The 17576-nt window shown below is 58.3% G+C and overlaps 4 protein-coding genes across 4 annotated transcripts; 2 read left to right on the top strand and 2 right to left on the bottom strand.

The window, feature by feature from the left end:
• Positions 1-448: 448 nt before the first annotated feature.
• Positions 449-2182, top strand: DCS_02318 (uncharacterized protein; the record flags this gene model as incomplete). Its single annotated transcript, XM_040799646.1, has 3 exons — positions 449-584; positions 705-1897; positions 1955-2182. The coding sequence occupies 3 exons, from the start codon at positions 449-451 to the stop codon at positions 2180-2182; spliced, it is 1557 nt and encodes a 518-aa protein (XP_040660529.1).
• A 4337-nt stretch (positions 2183-6519) lies between these two features.
• DCS_02317 (ankyrin repeat protein) lies at positions 6520-10935 on the top strand (the record flags this gene model as incomplete). Its single annotated transcript, XM_040799645.1, has 3 exons — positions 6520-7203; positions 7273-10716; positions 10774-10935. The coding sequence occupies 3 exons, from the start codon at positions 6520-6522 to the stop codon at positions 10933-10935; spliced, it is 4290 nt and encodes a 1429-aa protein (XP_040660528.1).
• Positions 10936-11903: 968 nt separating this feature from the next.
• DCS_02316 (uncharacterized protein) lies at positions 11904-13244 on the bottom strand (the record flags this gene model as incomplete). The annotated part of the gene is made up of 1 exon (XM_040799644.1): positions 11904-13244. The coding sequence occupies one exon, from the start codon at positions 13242-13244 to the stop codon at positions 11904-11906; it is 1341 nt and encodes a 446-aa protein (XP_040660527.1).
• Positions 13245-15804: 2560 nt separating this feature from the next.
• On the bottom strand, positions 15805-17576 carry DCS_02315 (uncharacterized protein; the record flags this gene model as incomplete). The annotated part of the gene is made up of 2 exons (XM_040799643.1): positions 15805-17180; positions 17426-17576. 2 exons carry the CDS (start codon positions 17574-17576, stop codon positions 15805-15807), a joined length of 1527 nt encoding a protein of 508 aa, XP_040660526.1.

The raw sequence follows: 17576 nt of genomic DNA, 5'->3' as shown, positions 1-17576 counted from the left end.
CATATTCATGCATGAGAGTGCAGGTTCTCTAGGTTCCCCGGCGTGGGTTCTCAGCTCACCTTCCACAGCGGTCCAGAACAGTGGATGGGTCCCTGTGGACCTGACCAGGCAGCACCATTTCAGCCATCGCCAGCACTATGCGCCATCACTGTTCACTGTGTGCCTGGCCTAAAACATTGCAATAGGCATGGCCTGTTTTCCTCCCAAGGTTGTTCGTGCACGTGTAGGCAACCCACACCCTCCTTCCAACTGCAACAACAAACTCGTCTTCGCCGTTTCGTTCGTCACCGCTACCGTTGCGAATGATCGGTGCAATTTTCTCTTCCATAAAACCGCTCCAGAAAACCGGAGCCATGATCTTCTCTGAAATCGCAACCGCCGTCGTCGTCCTTGTCGCTGCTGCCGCCTCTCCCCTTCCCGCCTGCTGCTAACATCGTTTGCGGCCGGAATGGCACGGAACCTGTGGGCGGTTCCCCTTCAACTGTCCAACTTCAACATCATCGTGGCCTTCCTGGGCGGCTTCATATCGCTCTTCGGCCTCGTCTCTTTCCTCCTCAAAGAGAATTATTATCTCTCCGAGGCTCGTGAGTGCCACCTTGCCCCCACGCCCACGGCGGCGGCCGGTGACATGGCCGGCCGAGGTTCAGCAAGCCGTCGCACGCTGCGCTGCGAATCTCGAGGCTGACTCGGCAGGGGGGGAATAGTCATATCTCTCCTCGTAGGCGTCGCCTTTGGACCCGATGGAGCCGACTTCATACGACCGAGGGATTACGCCGAGTGCGGCCAGGAAGGTGTTTCCGAACTGGCCTGCGAGGACAAGTTGGGTGCCATGACACTCAACTTCTCGCGCCTCGTCCTGGGCGTCCAGCTCGTCTTGGCTGGCGTCCAGTTGCCCAGCAAGTATCTCAAGACCGAATGGAAGTCGATCCTGCTGCTCGTCGGCCCGGGCATGGCGTGCATGTGGTTGGCGACTAGCCTGCTCGTCTGGGCTCTCGCCGGCACGCCAAGCTTCCTGCACGCCCTCGCCGTGGGAGCGTGCGTCACGCCGACGGATCCCGTCCTCTCGGCGGTCATAGTCAAGGGCAAATTTGCCGACCAAAACATCCCCAAGGACCTCCAGAACCTCATCATCGCCGAGTCGGGCGCCAACGACGGCCTGGGCTACCCCTTTCTCTTCTTCGCCCTCTACCTCATCAAGTATGTCGGCCCGGCCGCCACGCACGGCGGCGCCGCCGATGCCATGGGTCTCTGGTTTGCCTACACGTGGGGGTACACCATCGCCCTCAGCATTCTGTACGGCGCCGTGGTCGGCTGGATCGGCAAGGAGCTTCTTCACTGGGCCGAGGAGCGCAACTACGTCGACCGCGAAAGCTTCCTCGTCTTCGCCCTCGCCCTCGCCCTCTTCGTCCTCGGTACCTGCGGCCTCGTCGGAAGCGACGACGTCCTCGCCTGCTTCATCGCGGGAAACGTCTTCACCTGGGATGACTGGTTCCGACTGCAGACGAAGGATGACTCCTTGCAGCCGACCATCGACATGCTCCTCAACGTGACCATATTCCTGTGGTACGGCGCCGTTCTACCGTGGAGCCTCTTCGGCGACAATGCCGTCATCTCGACGGCCCGACTCGTCATCCTCGGCATCCTCGTCCTCCTTCTGAGGCGGCTACCCTGGGTCTTTGGTATGCACAAGTGGATTCATCAGATCGAGCGAGGCAGGCAGGCCATCTTCGTCGGCTTCTTCGGCCCCATCGGCGTCTCTGCCGTCTTCTATCTGTTCATCAGCTTGGAGTTCATCCAGGAGCACCTGACGAACGAGGATGGCGTCCCGCGGAGTGACGTGATCAATCTCGCGGAAACGATTCGGGTCGTCGTTTGGTTCTTGACCCTCAGCAGCGTGGTGAGTCATGTATGTCTCCTCCTCGTTGGAGCTGCCGCCAATCTGAATCTACACCAGGTCGTTCACGGGCTTAGCATTCCCATTGGGAAAATTGGACATTTGGCACCGAGGGGTGCGAGGACGTTTGGTCGCGTCTTGAGCGAAAGCTTGCGAGATGAGCCGCTTTCTGCCACGGCGGGACGCAGGATCCCCGTCGTCGGCAGATTTCTAGCCAGATTCAAGAACGATGTCGAGACTGGCAGTTCGTCCGTCTCCGTCGCATCAGGCTCTCAGCCGTCATCCTGACGCACACGGGGTGCCTCGATTTGTAGCGAGATCCGGCAAGGGTGCGTCAACGAAAGCAAGGGAATGAACGTTGTCGGGAAGAGAAGCTAGTCTCATCAACGGAGGGGTTTTTACAAGCCAGCCGCAACTGTCGTTGAGTCGTAATCGACCTGGAATGCCGGCATCGGAGACACGAACGTATGCACGCACCTCCCCCCGGCTCTCATCCAGGACGCGTGCATGCGCCGCAACGTTGGCTGGTGGCCATCATTGGATGGATGAACGTCATGCCCAGATACATGTCAAACGAGTCGGGTGCGGGTTGCGCTGAGGCACAAGGGCCGGAGCATTGGTAATGAACACCGTTGAACATGAATGGCAAGGGCCAAATACGATTCAAGCACACTTGTACCCCGTACCGATCATCCGCTTCCAAGGTGGCTGGGGTCAAGTGAATGCATCACCCACACAGGGCATGCGTCAATGTCTTGGCCAGTTCTGCTACCTGTATGGTCAGTGGTCAGTATTCGGGTCTTCCTATCCATACTACGTGCTCCTACCGCGGACTGACGGCGAACGCGAAAGATGGGCCCAGGGATAGGTAAACTGGTTGTAGATTGGAACATGCATTGAGAAAATGCCTCTCATGCATCTCGAAGGAAGGGAGGGCCTGATTGGGCCACGGCGGCGATGGCGGCAAAGCATCGCTGGCGTTTCGTACAATGACATCACGTTTGCGATTCGGGACAAGTCCGAACGCGCACTCCAGCGCCGCTTGAGGAAGGCAATGATCGATTGAGACGGCCCACGGATTGGCCATAACCAAGATGCCCGAATCCTCCTGGTGACAGGTCGGCCCGCGCCGAGTGAGTGGCGCGATCTCGTCGTATCCTGGGCCGGGGTCCATTCTGGAGAAGGATCACAGTGAATCGTTTGTGCAAGTACGTTCATTTGCGAGTACGACACACACGGCAAGTACTTGCAGGTGTACTAGTGTGTGTACAGTACTGTACATGTACGGAGTAGTGGTGCATATCATTTCAGGAGGTTTGCTTGCGCATGTAAGTACATGTTATTATCCAGCCGGTTTGATGGCAAAAACGAGAGAGAATCTACAGGTAAATCGTGCTTCGTACGCGTATGAGGTTGCAAGCAGCACAGACAGTACGCATATTTTGGAGTTTATTGTGTGCAGAAGTAGGGACTTTTTGTACGGCGTACAGTAGATTCGAACGGGTATCAACTGGCGGAATGATGTTCCAGCGTACCATTGGAAGCGGATACGGCGACGGAAGGATCAAAACGGACGAGATCGGCGAATGTTCAGGGTACTCGGTGCATGTACTGTAATGTACAAGTACGGAGAAATACTGTGCATGCACAATGTACGGTAAGTAAGTACTTAATCCGTGTAAAATTATGAAGTACTCCGTTGATTGACATGTCTCGTTCTCCGTGTAACTAGTTGTACTTTGAATACAGCATTCCGAAACACGGAGGACAAAGTAATACAAGTAAGTATTCATGGCAATAGGTGGACAGAAATTCAGCAAGTGCAAGTACGGAGTACTGTGTACTTAACTCTTCGCCTTCCGTACTGTACCTACAGTATTCTGCAGTAATTATATCGAAGTACGAGAACTGCACCTACCTACGGCCAACTGTGCATAAGTATACACTCACTGTACACCGAGACTCGTACGCAAACATGTCCGCTCATGCAGGTGGACTGACGCTACGCAACATCATACATGCGAGAAAGTACTTGCATACTTACACGATGGAATGAGTATACATGTACGCCGCCTGGCTTCAAATACGGAGAACGAGGGAACGGGCTATCGTTGAGTTGCACTCACCCCATACGACTGGCGCCGACACATACTTACTTGTAGGCGGCTCGGTAGGTGTATGAATATCGCGCCTTGGTTACGGGGCGGCAGTCCGTTGACGAAGCAGGTATTAGTTGCACGTACGTACCTGTAATAGGCCTTTAGTGTGTACAAGTACCTTTACGTGCATGGTACTTTGGTGTGTACTTAAGTGTAAGTACAGTACTTATGTGTGTGTGTGGTACTCCGTACACGAATTGCCATTTATTACCATTTATTACTGCAAGTACTAGGTAGGTATGAGCATTGCCCTGACTGCTCGGACAGTGCGTTCGTGACCAAGTGCTCAGCCTCACCCTTGCTTGACGAGGAGTCATACCTCGCAGACTGCACGCTGGACTCTGGACTCTGGGCTGGACTGAACTCTGGAGCGCCAAGAGGGGTTATGGCCCCATGGCATGGACCATGGTCAACCACTGAGCTGCTATTGGACGAGCCGGCATATCCTTGAGCAGGGGTCTATCGTCCAGGGGCATCTACTTTCAGTACGGCACTGAACAAGCAGTAGTACTGTTACGTGTACATAAGTACAGGGATACACCTACTCCGTACGGAGTACAGTACAGTACTCCGTACTAACTGCAGTTGTACTTGTCTGCAAATACCATCTGGTACTAGTGCGCAGTATTGAAGAACAGGTCAGAAGTATGTACCTTGCCTTCGCGGAGAGCGATGCAGCAAATGTGGGTACTACGCACAAAGAACTATCCAAGTACTTGCAAGTACAGGTACAAGTGTGTGCTTAACGAAGCAATCGTGCTTACCTAGGAGGTGTAGGTGGGCTTATGTACAACTACCTACAAGTACTCTCTGTCTAGAATCTTCTCTGCTAGTACGGAGTACTCCGTCCGTACAAGTATATTATTACGTGCACTGTATCCGTACTCCGTCATAGTAAGAGGTACCGACATGTTACATTCAGGGTATCCTACTCCGTACTGACTGCAACGACTACTTACATGTACTTACTGGAAGTACCCGTACGGAGTACTCGTACTTGGACAAGTACTTGTACTTGTGATACGGGCCTACAAGGACGTGCACGTAAGTAGATGTACATGTGCTTACGTGGTTGTACTGTGGGCAAGTGTGGTTCTCATGGCCAAGAAATCAGTCCCATCGAGATGGACCATGTGGCAGGCAAGACCAACCTCATCGCAGGAATCCGTCCACCGGTTGATCAGTCAGCGACTCGGTCAGTTGTTCGATTGCCGGTCGAGCACGGAATTAGAGTAGGTAGTGTGCACTGCTGAACCTGCTCTTCAAGTGCAGTAAGCACATCAGTAGTTAATGCTGGCTCGCCACCACCTGCCTGCCTGCGTGCCTTGCCAGGTGCCTGACCCGCGCTCAAACGCCCAGGGTCACGGGTACATGTGCTCTTTGCAAGTACTTACTTACGTGTACAAGTACTTACAGCGCAAGTGAAAGTTAGTCATCATCGCCACAAACTTTAGTACTTGTGCGGAGTACGGAGTACAGAATACTCCGTACTGAGTACCTACAGTATTACAGGGTGCCGAGTACTGTAAGTAAGTACTTACTTACTCACAGTACATGTACAATGTAAGTATACCCAATATTTACCCCCCAACCAAAGCACTCGCCATCCCTTCCGTCCGCGGTACTTGCTGCACTTGCGTGTGCACATGTGCATACATGTACTCCGTACATGTGTGCCTCTGTCCTTACATATTTGTTGTCCGTGTGCGTGCTCTTACCACTCACTATTGCGTACAAGTACTTACACTCACTTACTCGTGCTAAGCCTCTCTCCCCGTACCTGGTAGGTACTAGTAGTAGTCCGTAATATTGGCAGGTACGCATGTACATGTACTTTACCAGCGTACTCCCTCGTACTCGTTCTCTCGCGTACTTACCGTACTCTACTCTACAAGTACCGTACTCGTTCTCCTACTCCCGCTCCTCGTTGGCTCTCTGCCTGCTCGCCCAGCATTGCGCAGATTCTTTCCCCCTTCTCTCAACGACATACAATCATCGGGCCATCGGCGACAACGAAATCAGTCTCCCGAGGACGCGAGTGCGACGCAACGAACGACTTCGGCCTTCATCGACGACGAATCACAATTACATCATCTGCTGCAGCCGGCCACTACCCATTCTTTTTCGCCCCAACCGAATTGACGCCGCCTCCGCCTCCGCCTCCGCCCACCCGCGCGCAGGCTGGTAGGAAACAGCACCGATTTTCGACGCAAGACACATGCCGGTGACGCCGTGACGACGCGCCATCACTTCTGTCCACGATAATAGCCCCGTGTTGTTCGTGCGGGCTTCAGCCGTATTTCGGAGCCAAGCCGTCTCGCCGGAGCCTCTACTCTTCCCGCTGCCCCCCGTCGTGCTCACCGACATTCTACTCCTCATCAGCATCGGCATACAACCTTTCGTCTGCCCCGTCGTTTCCTATCCGGAACCGCCTGAGGCGGACGCGCACAGCCTCGCCAGCTGGTTATGACATCGGCGTCAGGCTTCGGCGCTGGCAGCCCACTGATCGCCGTAGCGGGTGCGGGAATGTCGAGCGGCGAATTCCACGACCACGACTGTGATGATGACTTCGGCTCTTCCAACTTCTTCGACTTTTCCAACAGCCCAGACACTCTACAGAGTCTGGATACAACCGGCAACGGCGACCTCCAGAAGGGGGGGGTTCTGAACCCGCAGGAGCTGATGGCCGCCGACCTTCTGCCCGACTCCCCCAACGAATGCTACCACGACTCCTCCTCCGACTCGGCCTCCTCCACCAAACGGACCGGCAGCTCCACGTCGGCCAAAACCCCGGCCATGTCCGGCGGCTACTCCATCATGGAAGATGGCAGCAGCATCAAGCTGGAATGGCCCAACGTCGCCGACGGCCAAAACACCTTCGACGATGACGACAACACCTTTGCCTTCGGACGCGAAGCCCATCCTTCGACCGCCATGGACGCCATGGATGCCATCTATGGCTTTGGCGGGACCGACGACAGTTTCATGGACCGCTCTTTCGACTTCGAGGGCGCCTCCAGCAGCCCCGAGGCCCAAGCGGCACATACGCATATGCCTTCCCCGGAGATGCCCACCATCAAGACGCACTTTCCGAGCAAGTCTCTCCAGGCAAACCGGGTCAAGAACTCGAATCACAAGAAGAGGATATCCGTGAGTACCTCCTCCTTCTCCTCGCTTTGATGCTACAGCGCACGAACTAACTTGCCCCCGCGGCGCCAGTCCGTGACCTCTTCCGTCAACGGGGCAAGAGCCGGCTCGAGGGACATATCTCCCATGTCAGCCATGGTGACCAGTCACGACTCCTCCCCGACGGCCACGTTTCTCAACTCTCCGTCACCTGCTCCCGCCCACGACCTTGTTCAATTCATAAAGGGAAGCAATGCCATGTGGCCGAACGGTGCCCGCCTGCCTCCGCACCCGAAACTAAACGGCTCTCCCCTCCCGGCTATCCCAGGAGGTCTGGTGGATCAGCAGTCTTTGCCTGCGATGCCCCTGCATCAGACACCCGTCGGTGCCCCGAGCCCGTTCAACTTCTCCGGCGTTGGCTATGAATTGAGGATCATGCCGACGCCTCTCAAGTCCCGCGTCGAGACACAGATCCCCATCAAGATGACCCTGTCGCCCCTCCCCCCTGGCGTTACGAAACTGCACCTCCCCGCCCACACGATATCCAAGCCCAAGCTTTTGGCGAGGCCGCCGCCGCCGCGGTCGCCTGACACCCTGGAGCTGCATGTGGCTCTGGTTTGCACCAGTGCCATGGAGCCGGCCGGGAGGAGGCAAAAGGCACTCGAAAGGGCTGCCACCCTCCCACAGGGTCATCTGCCCGATCTCGACGACGAGAATTCGCCACAGAATGGTGGCGATGTCCGCATATGCCAAGGCTGCATCACGCGAGAGCGAAAGAGGGCTGCGCGGAAGAAGATCAAGAAGCCGGAGGAGGAGAAGCTCTGGAGCATGGACGAGGAGCGTCGTGTCGTCGTGTTCAACACGCAGGAGGTGAAGGAGTGGCAACCTCTGAGCGGCGTCATGGATCCCAGCGGCCGGCCCGAGATTGTCGTGTCGTCGCGTGCCATGCAGATTGACGCCCCGATGCGCATCGCCTGCTACTGTCGACACCACAACGAGAAGATGGGCTTCAATGTCGTCTTCACCATCAAGGACTTCCAGGACCGCGTCATCGCCCAGGCCATGTCCAACCCGATAATGATAACAGACGACCACAAGACTCATCCCATGGCCCAGCCTGCCCCCGCCTCGCAGCCGGCAATGGCCATGTCGGAAGCCGCGACGACGTCGACGCTGCCCAAGTCTGCCGACGGGTCCATGCTTGCGCAGAACGGGAACGGAAGCAGCAACGGCCACATGTCGCCGTCCAGCGTCGACTTTTCGGCTGCTCCAAGGAACGGACGGCAGGCCTCGTACCCGGCGTCGACGTCGGCGTCTGGAAAGTCCACGCCAACCATGGGCATGTCCACCGTTTCCACCGCTCGAGGCATATCTCGGCCGCCATCCCCGAGCCAGGGCCAGGGGGGGCCTATGACGAAGAAGAGAAAGTCCAGCGGGACCGGGTCTCGAGTGCCCAATGGTTTGACGATGACGAGACTCGAGACGTCGCCTGCGCCGGGATCCCACGCGGCGAGCGCACAAATTCCGGCCGCCACGTCCCCTTTCTCCCCCAACCATGCCGTTGCCTTCCCCCAGATGGAGCAACTGTTCGGGCCGCCCGTCCAGCAACCGTTTTCGAACGGGCCGCCGACGCCCGGCAGCAGCGACCAGGCGCCCTTCTTCGGCAACAACCGATCGGCAAGTATGGATAACCTGGCCCTGTCGCAGCTATGCTCGGCGCCCGCCTCGAGCCATCCAAGCCGTGCGCCAAGCCCCAACGGTCTCCGAAGCGGCGTCGCCATGCCTCAGAACCAATTCTCGCAACCTATCCCCAACGGTCTTTACTCCCTCCCCGTGGCCGTCAACCAGGCGCGGCCGGCGCCCATGATTCATAAGATCATTCCCAACGAGGGTCCCAAAATGGGCGGCATCGAGGTCACGGTCCTCGGACAGGCCTTCTTCCAAGGGTTGGAGGTCTGGTTTGGCGATCAAAAGGCGACGACCACGACGTACTGGGGCGATTCATCCCTCGTCTGCCTTCTGCCCCCCTCTCCCGTCGCTGGAGCAGTTGCCGTGACGTTTAAGCTCCAGGGCGCTCTCGGCGCTCAAAGCTTGGCCATGGGCAAGGAGCCCCCCATCTTCAAGTACATCGACGACAACGAAGACAAGCTGATCCGCACCGCGCTCTCCGTCCTGGGCCACAAGATGTCTGGTCAGATGGTTGACGTCAGTGACCTCGCCCGGCGGATCCTCAGTGATGGGAGCTCGACATGGTCTGGTGGCGGTGGTTCGTCAACCGGACCGACGGCTGCCGGTGGTCTGTCTTTCAATCAGGCATCTCACGAGCATCTCGAATCGCAACTTCTCAAGGTCCTCGACTTGGTTGATCTTGACGACAGTGCGCACAAGACGCGTCTCGACTTGAAACAACCCACGGGTCACACGATGCTCCATCTCGCCTGCTCGCTCGGCTACCACCGCTTCGTCGCTGCCCTTCTTGCTCGAGGGGCGAATCCGGATGCCAGGGACAGGGGTGGTTTCACTCCATTGCACATGGCTGCCATCCATAACCACCCCGAGATTGTGAGGCGGCTGATGCTCGTCGGGGCGGACCCTACCGTACGAAGTTTGTCTAGCCTCACGGCGGCCGATGTCGCTCAGTCGCGGTTCGTGCTGCGCGCCATCCGTCAGTCCGAGCGCCACACTCGATCCTTCAGCGGCGCCTCTCTGCACAGCCGAACGAGCAGTGCGACGTCGCTGAGGTCGCTATGGGGACCATTGACGCGGGTTCGCACCCACGATCATGCGGTTTCGCCCGACCCGGGTGAGGAGAGCCCTGAGTACACCTCGGGCGACTTTGAGGACGAGGATCCCGACGAGACTTGCCATGTCCGTATGCGGCGCCAGAGCCAATTGAGAGCAGTCGACGACATGGACAGCCTATCCGACGATTCCGACGGGGACGCTCGAGCCCCTGGCTCGCCGACGACGCAGTTCGCGACCATCAAGGACCAGCTCCAGCAGCAATTCCAGCAACTCCAGCAGGCCATGGCCTTGCATCTCCAGAGCCTCCCCCAGATACCCGCGCTGCCCGGTATGCCTCTGCTGCCCGACTACCAGGCATACCTGCAGCACGCGCCCTTCATGCGCCGCATGCAGCAGCTCATTCCCGGCTCCGGAGCCCGTCCGGATTCCCAGCCAGTTGACAATCCTAAGATGGATCATCGATGGTGGGACATATCGTCGTACATGCAGAACAGCTCGGCCGAGCCGCCTTCATACGAAGACATCTTTGGACGACAGGCCGAGACGAAACAAGAGTCGGCAATGCGAGCTGCGGCTGACGCCGAAGCCGACTTGAAATGCGCCGCTATTTACGATCAGCCATCCGCATCCGCAGTGATGGCGACTGGGTCAGAAACCAGGCCCAAGTCGCCGAGCGTCCTGAAAATTGGTCGCAAAAATGCCATTACCAAGGAGCAGCGGGAACAGCTCCTGCGGGCACACGAGAGGAAGCTGAAGAACTTGAGCAGCGACAGGAATCTATTTGTCATTTGGGTACGTTTGGTCAGGGCGTTTTGTCCACAATGGTCACTGCTAACAATCTCTTTCCAGATTCCCCTTCTTTTGGCCATGGTGTGCGCCCTCCTCTACAGCTACTTTCCCTCCCTATTTCCCTTCCTCTGGACGTCGACCCGCGCGCTGGTGCAGGTCGGGCAGACCCAAGTATTGCGTCTCATGCCGAACAACGTTCCAGGGCACGTTGCCGAGGTCTAAGACGTGACGATGATGCCTCGTTGATTTTTCTTTCGTTTGATCCGTGCGCTTTGATGCATGGGGGCTGGCCAGCTTCATCAACAGTTTTATTCACAGGGTGCCTTGTTGGTTTTGGATTTTATCAAACCCCTCGTCACTATCGTTTTACATGCAAGGGCTGCTTGGTGGGACACGGAATGATGCTTGTTTGGAGCACTACGAGTAATAGGGGATTTGCAACAGAGCTGGTCGACGGGCGTCCGCGCCTTGAGCACACTTTAGTTTCAGCGTTTTTGTTTTGTTTTGTGAACATGGCTACGAGGCGGATAGCAAGCACACGTGATTGGGAGGAGGAACTGTGCCTAACCCGAGTCGACGGAATGTTGTCGGCCTGAACAGCCTGGAACATGGCAGGGCCAGGCATGTGCGAACATATTCCTGGAATTGTCGATGCACAAGCCGAGGCCGCATACCAAATGTCCATTGAGCGCTATGACTGGTATATTTTCCGACATGTGGCAGCTGTGGTGTCCTCATTGCATGTGTATGTGCTTATTTAGATATATGTATGTGTGTATATATGTCTAGCTTTTGGTCCTACTGTACGACCAACTGAGACGACGTATGAAGATCAGATGCAATCTCCTTCCATGACTGTCTTCGGAAGGTGGCTTGGATGTCCGTCCAGCGACAATGGCCAAGCACTTGTCTGAGATGCACAGCATCGGATGCGCAAGTCGGCCGCTTGGTGAGCAAGCAGGCAACCGCCCCAGCCTCCCTCGCATGTTCGCCGCATGCCAAGTCTCCATTCATCGCTCAAAGTGTCTCTTTTCCTTGTATCGATTTGTGCTTCCACGGGGTAAGACCTGCGTCGCCTCTTGGAGTATTGCGATGTCATATGCTTCGAGGGTAACGAGCATATGATTGTCCGCATGTGACGAGTTATGCTGCAGTCAAGGCAGTCCAGGCCGAGAATGGGGAAGGGCGTTTCATCGGCGCAGCCCCCTCCAAGGCCCGTCGTTCTCCCGGTCATGGCCGTAAGTGAACTTGACCGGTATGGAGGGCACGGTGGGGATGCCACGCTGGGCATCGGGAACGACGCTCAAGGGTTGGTGACGGTCTCGAAGGCGGCGTGCCGCACCACGTCGAAGCGGCGGGGGCGGCGAACGGCAACCTACAAATGGGCCGTCAACCGTTCCCTGAGCGAGGAGGAAGGATGGAGCGGCGGCAGGAAGTCTTGGCGAGGGCCCGTCGAAAGATTCGGGCGGCGAGGGTGCGGCAGTGAGGAAGCCAACATTGGGAAAGGAGCCTCCGGGTATGCGTTTGGTGGCGTTGGCAGGCTCCCGGCCCGAGGCGTCGGCGAGCATGGGGGCGGCCATGGGAATGCTGCGCCGCATGCTGGCGATGGCACGACCGGGGGGGGGCATGGCGCGGAGCCTTGGGAGGGAAATGTCACGGCTGTTGGACCTGCGGAGGCGCTTGGGGAGGAAGCGGTGGGCGAGTGTGGAAGGGTCTTCGTTTGCAGGCAGGATTTTTGAGGCGTCGTCATCGTAGCCACGGTAGTCGTAGTCGTCGTCGTCGTCATCAGCTGCACGCTTGGTGCCACGGGAGGATGCGACGCTGACCGGAGAGCAGATGGGCTCGGGGTACGGAAGTGACATGGACGGCGTCGATGGTGTGGGGGCGAGCGGCCATTGAGGAGGTTCCAGACGACGTTCGCGGCGTAGAGTTTGTTGCCCCGGCTGGGAGTGGTGATTGTCGTCGTGGGAGTGAGAATGATGAGGATGGTGAGGAGATTGCGGACGATGCGGGGTGTGAGATGTCCCAGGTCGAGTGCCGGGGTGGCGCGTCGAGTATATCGTATGGCTGGAGAAGAAGCCGCTCGCGACGAGCTGGTGATAGTTTGCCAGGACCTCCTCCCTCGACATGCGCTCGTCGGCCGCCGGCTTCACCTCCCCGCCCAACTCCTTCGTCTCGTTCTCCCCACCGTCGGCGGCGTTCACGGCAGGGCCTCCTCTCCTCAGCCTCAAACGGCCACGCACGCCCTCCCACATCTGGCCCAGGAGCGCCATTCGTCGACCCGCGGGCGGCGGCGGCGGCATTGGCTGTTCACTCCGCTCCGCGACGCCGTTTTGGCCGGATGCAAACGCATCTGGAGCAGCATCTTGGGCGTCGGCAAACACGGGCCGCTCAAGCGCCGCACGTTCGGTAGGATCGAGAAAGGCAACTGGTGGAGCGGCCGAGGTGCGGTCGTTCATGGAACCCTCTTGAAAGCGACTGCGAGCTTGCTGCGCCGCGATATGCCGTGCCCGGGTTTGCGGAGGGGGCATGGTGATCGCTTGCGTCGTGGCAGCCGTGCTGCTCAAGTAGCCGCGTAGTCGAGGGATGTATCGTGCCGTGTGTTGAGAGAAGAAGCTGTCACAACCGCTGCGTGAGTTGCCGGCTGGGTACACAGATACATAAGTACGGGGAGAGGAAAGAAGTGAGGAGGGAAGAAATGGACAAGGAAGGAGAGAAGGAAGGGGAGATAGGGAAGGAGGGGGGGGGTCCGAGAGGGAAGGAGGGAGGCACGAGGCAGGATTGACGGGAAGGTGAGAAGGTGAAGAAGCAGGAAGGAAGAAATTAAAAATGGCAGGCGTGCGTTTGACGGGAAAGAAGGAGTGATGCCAGTACGTACGGATAGGACAGGCTGAGAACGACGGGAATGTATCGTCATGTCAATTCCCAAGGGACGTCGGATGACCGAGGCAAGACGAGAGACGACAGGCAGTGTAAGTGCGCGCAAGTATTGTACTTGGCGCAGGTGCATGTAGCGAAGTAGTTGCGGTGCGCTCCGAGACCCTGACGCACAATGAGAAGCCGAGCGAGTGGACGATGGTCACAACTGCTGCTGCGCTGGGTATTCACGTCGAACTGGCAGGAATCAGTGAGCTGGCAAACGTTCTGTCGAGCCACCGTTGTTGTTGTTTTGTGGGAGTCGTCCCGGCCTCACAATGCTGCTGCATGGACAGTGGCAGCCGACTAGCACAGTCAACTCGACAGAAACATGTACATGTACTCGGTGCTCTGCGCTCGTACCGTACTTGTACGAGCGCAACTAGCAAGCGTCGTGCTGACTTGAAGTACATGTACATGTTTGTCGCACCGCCCGTAGTACTTGTTCGTTTCCCCGCCGCCATATTGCCATCATCGCCCCCTTGCTTCGCCCATGGCCCACACGTGATCTCACCACAGCAACCGGCCAAAGGCACCAAAGTGGCCTGGCTCCCCAGACCGTCCGTCCACCCTCTCCTTGTGTTGCTGGCCCGATGAAAATGTACAGTACTTATGCTGCAAGTATTATCACATATCATCATGCCTTGAGCCCCGATTTCACAGTTCAAGTCCCACACGTCCCCGGGAAGCCTCCACTGTACCTGTTGTGCATGCAAGTACATGTACTGTATATACAGTACTTGAGCAAGTGCAGTACTCCAGCAGCGTGTACAGCAAGCACACTGCGGACTACTCCGTGGTAATACAGTACTTGCATCACAGTTCGTCGAGGCAGGAGTAGTTGGTGCGTGTGTTTGTGGACAAAGAAAGGACGAAGTGCCCTGCACGTGCACATGTAGGTGTAAATGCACGACACGGCCAACGAACAAGGTCAATAATACGACTGCTCCCCATTGCCGGTACACACTTTGGCGTGTGCGTGGGTAGCTTGACATTATCACCACAGTTGCGGGCTTCCCTACCATGTGCATGCCATCCATCCATGTCCAGGGCGTTTCCATCAAGAAACCTGGCCATGTCTCTCCTGTCGGGACGCGGTCCCAACGTCTGCCGTACTGGCCTTGGACGTACCGCACGCAAGGGAGACAGCGGCATTGCGAATGTTTCAAACTGTATACCAGCTAGCTAGCCTACATGTACTTTTCGCAACGGGCTGGGCCAACACCAACGGACTGCCCCGCGAAACCAAGGCATCGTCGACCGGATCGTCGTCCTATCATCATCGACCTAGGATGGTGTGCCCACCAAGCAAAGAAAAGCAAGTCATTTCGAGCGTGCCCGGCGTCCATACTCTTTCACTCTGTCGCGTCGGCTTCATTTGCAGCCGGGGACGCAAGAAAAACGAAAAGGGCAAGGAAAATAAAACCGTGTCCGAAATTCAGCCCGAGGATTTCTGATCCGTCGTGTACTGGAGTGCAGATAGATGTAGATAGATATGCAAAGAGAACGAGGAGGAACACAGGGCCCAGTCCGCGCCCAACCCCTCCGACATTCCGTGCTGTACTGTACTGGATCCAACAAGTAAACGCTTACGCGCGTACTCTCAATAAACGATGGATGGGTATGAACAACAACAACAACAACAACAACAACAAGACAGTAGAGTAAGAAGGTGATGAAATCAAGTCGAGGATGACGTGGTGGTGTGCGCGAGGAGATGGCCATGAAATAAATATTCGACAGATTCGGTCGTCGGTCGGGTCGGGGTAGGGGTGTAGGAGCACCAGACGGTGCTCATGTTCCTCCTCCGCCAGCCAGCCAGCCACCAGCCGCCCGCGCATCAACCTCTGCTCTCCCTCTCTCCTATGTACAGCAAATAGTCTTGTCGACAAACAAAGCGACGCCCGCCAACCATCGCACGGTAGTCGGACGCTCGCCCCCGTCGCCCCCGTCGCCCCCTTGTCGTTGCGCCGCAGCGCCGAGGACGTGCCCGGCGACGGCCAGAAGTTGAGCCGCAGCACCTGTCCCGATACCCAAGAGGAGAAAAAAAAACAATGCCAGAGAAAAAAAAACCGAGACGCCAGTGGGATGGATGCACCGGCCTCACGCGGGCACGGCATTCGACGGCCGATTCCAATCGCCGCCTTTTCACCGGTCGTGACGTGACCGACATGCTCACTGTTGCCAGTCGCTGAACTGGAGGACGCCGACCTTGCCGTCGGCGCGCGAGTACATGGCCTGGCCAAGGTCGGACATGCCTCGGTAGCCGGCGTAGTGAAAGTCCTGCTGCCTCCGTCCGTCGTGGAGGGGTTCGGCGCACTGCTGGAAGACCAGCTCGTGCTTCCGCTTGCCGCCGGTGGGCACGACGGGCGGCAGCGTGAGGGGCGCCGTCTGCGCCTCGATGCGCGGCAGGGGCGACACGAGCGAGGCAATCTTCAGGGGCGCGAGGGACGGATGATGGTAACCGCGCGGCAGCATGGGCGTCGCCGGGTACGACGGTTGCGAATCCCGGCGGGAATGGCCGTCGACCGAGGAATGGGCCGAAGGAGAGGGGGGGACGCAGGCGGCTCCGGATCGGTCGAGCAGCTCGTTCTTGACCGACGTCGACGGCGACGAGCAGACCGACGTGGCGGCCGTCGAGCTCAGGGCGCGGCTGTGGTGGAGGGAGAAGTGCGACGGCGTGCTCGCGTAGGGCCCGCAGGGCGACGGCGTCGGGGCGGCGAGGCCAGGCTGGTGCGGGCACTGCCGCGAGGCGGCGTAGACGGAAGCCTGCGCCTCCCCGAACGTCAGGTGGCCACGGGCCGGCTGGGAAGGCTGGTCGTAGGCCGACGGCGGCGCGGGGGGAGCGTAGGGGTCGACGCCCGACGTCCGCCTCGACGAGTCACCGGCGTACGAGGGGCGCGGGACGCCGGCGTTGCTGAGAGAGCGGGCGTGGGGGTCGTCGGCGGCGGGCGTCACCGTTCTCCGGGGCGCGTAGTCGTCGTCTCGCCTGTCGTAGCCGCCCGTCTTGCCGTCACGCTTCCGCATGCGCACGTCGCGGCGGATGCGCACCCGGCAGCCCTGGTCGGCGACCGTCTTGCTCAGCTGGGTGCTCTCCATGAGGCCGGGGAACTTTTTGGCGCTGAAGACGTTGAAGGGCTGCGTCTTGATCTCCATCCGCCAGTCGACGCCGGGTGGGAGGTCGCTCTCCGAGGGCTCGAGATCAAAGTCCTTTTCCTCCTTGGTCGTCTCGAAGAGGCTGAAGGAGAGACGGAAGTAGCCTTCGTGGCGGACGGAGAGATCGGGGAAGATGAAGTAGCCAGCCTCGGCCGGCCGGTCGAGGTAGGCCATGCCGGCGGCGGGGACTCCCGTGAGGATGGGCGGGTTGCTGCTGGCCGAGGGAACTTGGATGCGTCCGTGGGCGATGGTGCGGGCCTGCTCGAGGCTGGCGTAGAGGAAGAAGTTGGCGTTGTAGTCGAAGGTGATGTCCTTGCCCTCCTCGACCGAGGGGCCTTCGACGATGCGCATCTCCACGACGGGCGGAGGATCGACCGGTCGTCGATCGCTGTTGGCTGCGGAAACGGGTCAGCCATTGATGCTGCCAAGGGACGGCGGCGGGCTGCACGGCCAACCGAGCGAGTGCACGGGGCAACGCAACGGTCAAGGCAACGCCGCCGCGTTGGTCAACGGAGCGAAAGGGGCCCGTCGGGCGGGCGTGACGGCCGACGGAACAAAGGACGGGGACGCGGGAGGGGGGAGAGGGACGCGGGAGGGGAGGAGGGACGCGGAGCGGAGGGGTGGAGGCTCTCTGGCTCACCTTTCATGCCCGAACCGCAGGCTCGAGCTCGTTCGGGCTGCTGGAGGACGGTCAATTGATACCACAGGCTGCGGTTCTCTCTGGTGATGCGGTGGATGCGTTGCACGCAATCCCGCGCGGGATTCGTGGGGATCAGGGCCGACGTCGCCAT

The sequence above is a fragment of the Drechmeria coniospora genome, chromosome 01 (genome assembly GCF_001625195.1).
Source record: "Drechmeria coniospora strain ARSEF 6962 chromosome 01, whole genome shotgun sequence".
Taxonomy (NCBI): Eukaryota; Fungi; Ascomycota; class Sordariomycetes; order Hypocreales; family Ophiocordycipitaceae; genus Drechmeria; species Drechmeria coniospora.
This window is presented reverse-complemented; position numbering and strand designations above follow the sequence as displayed.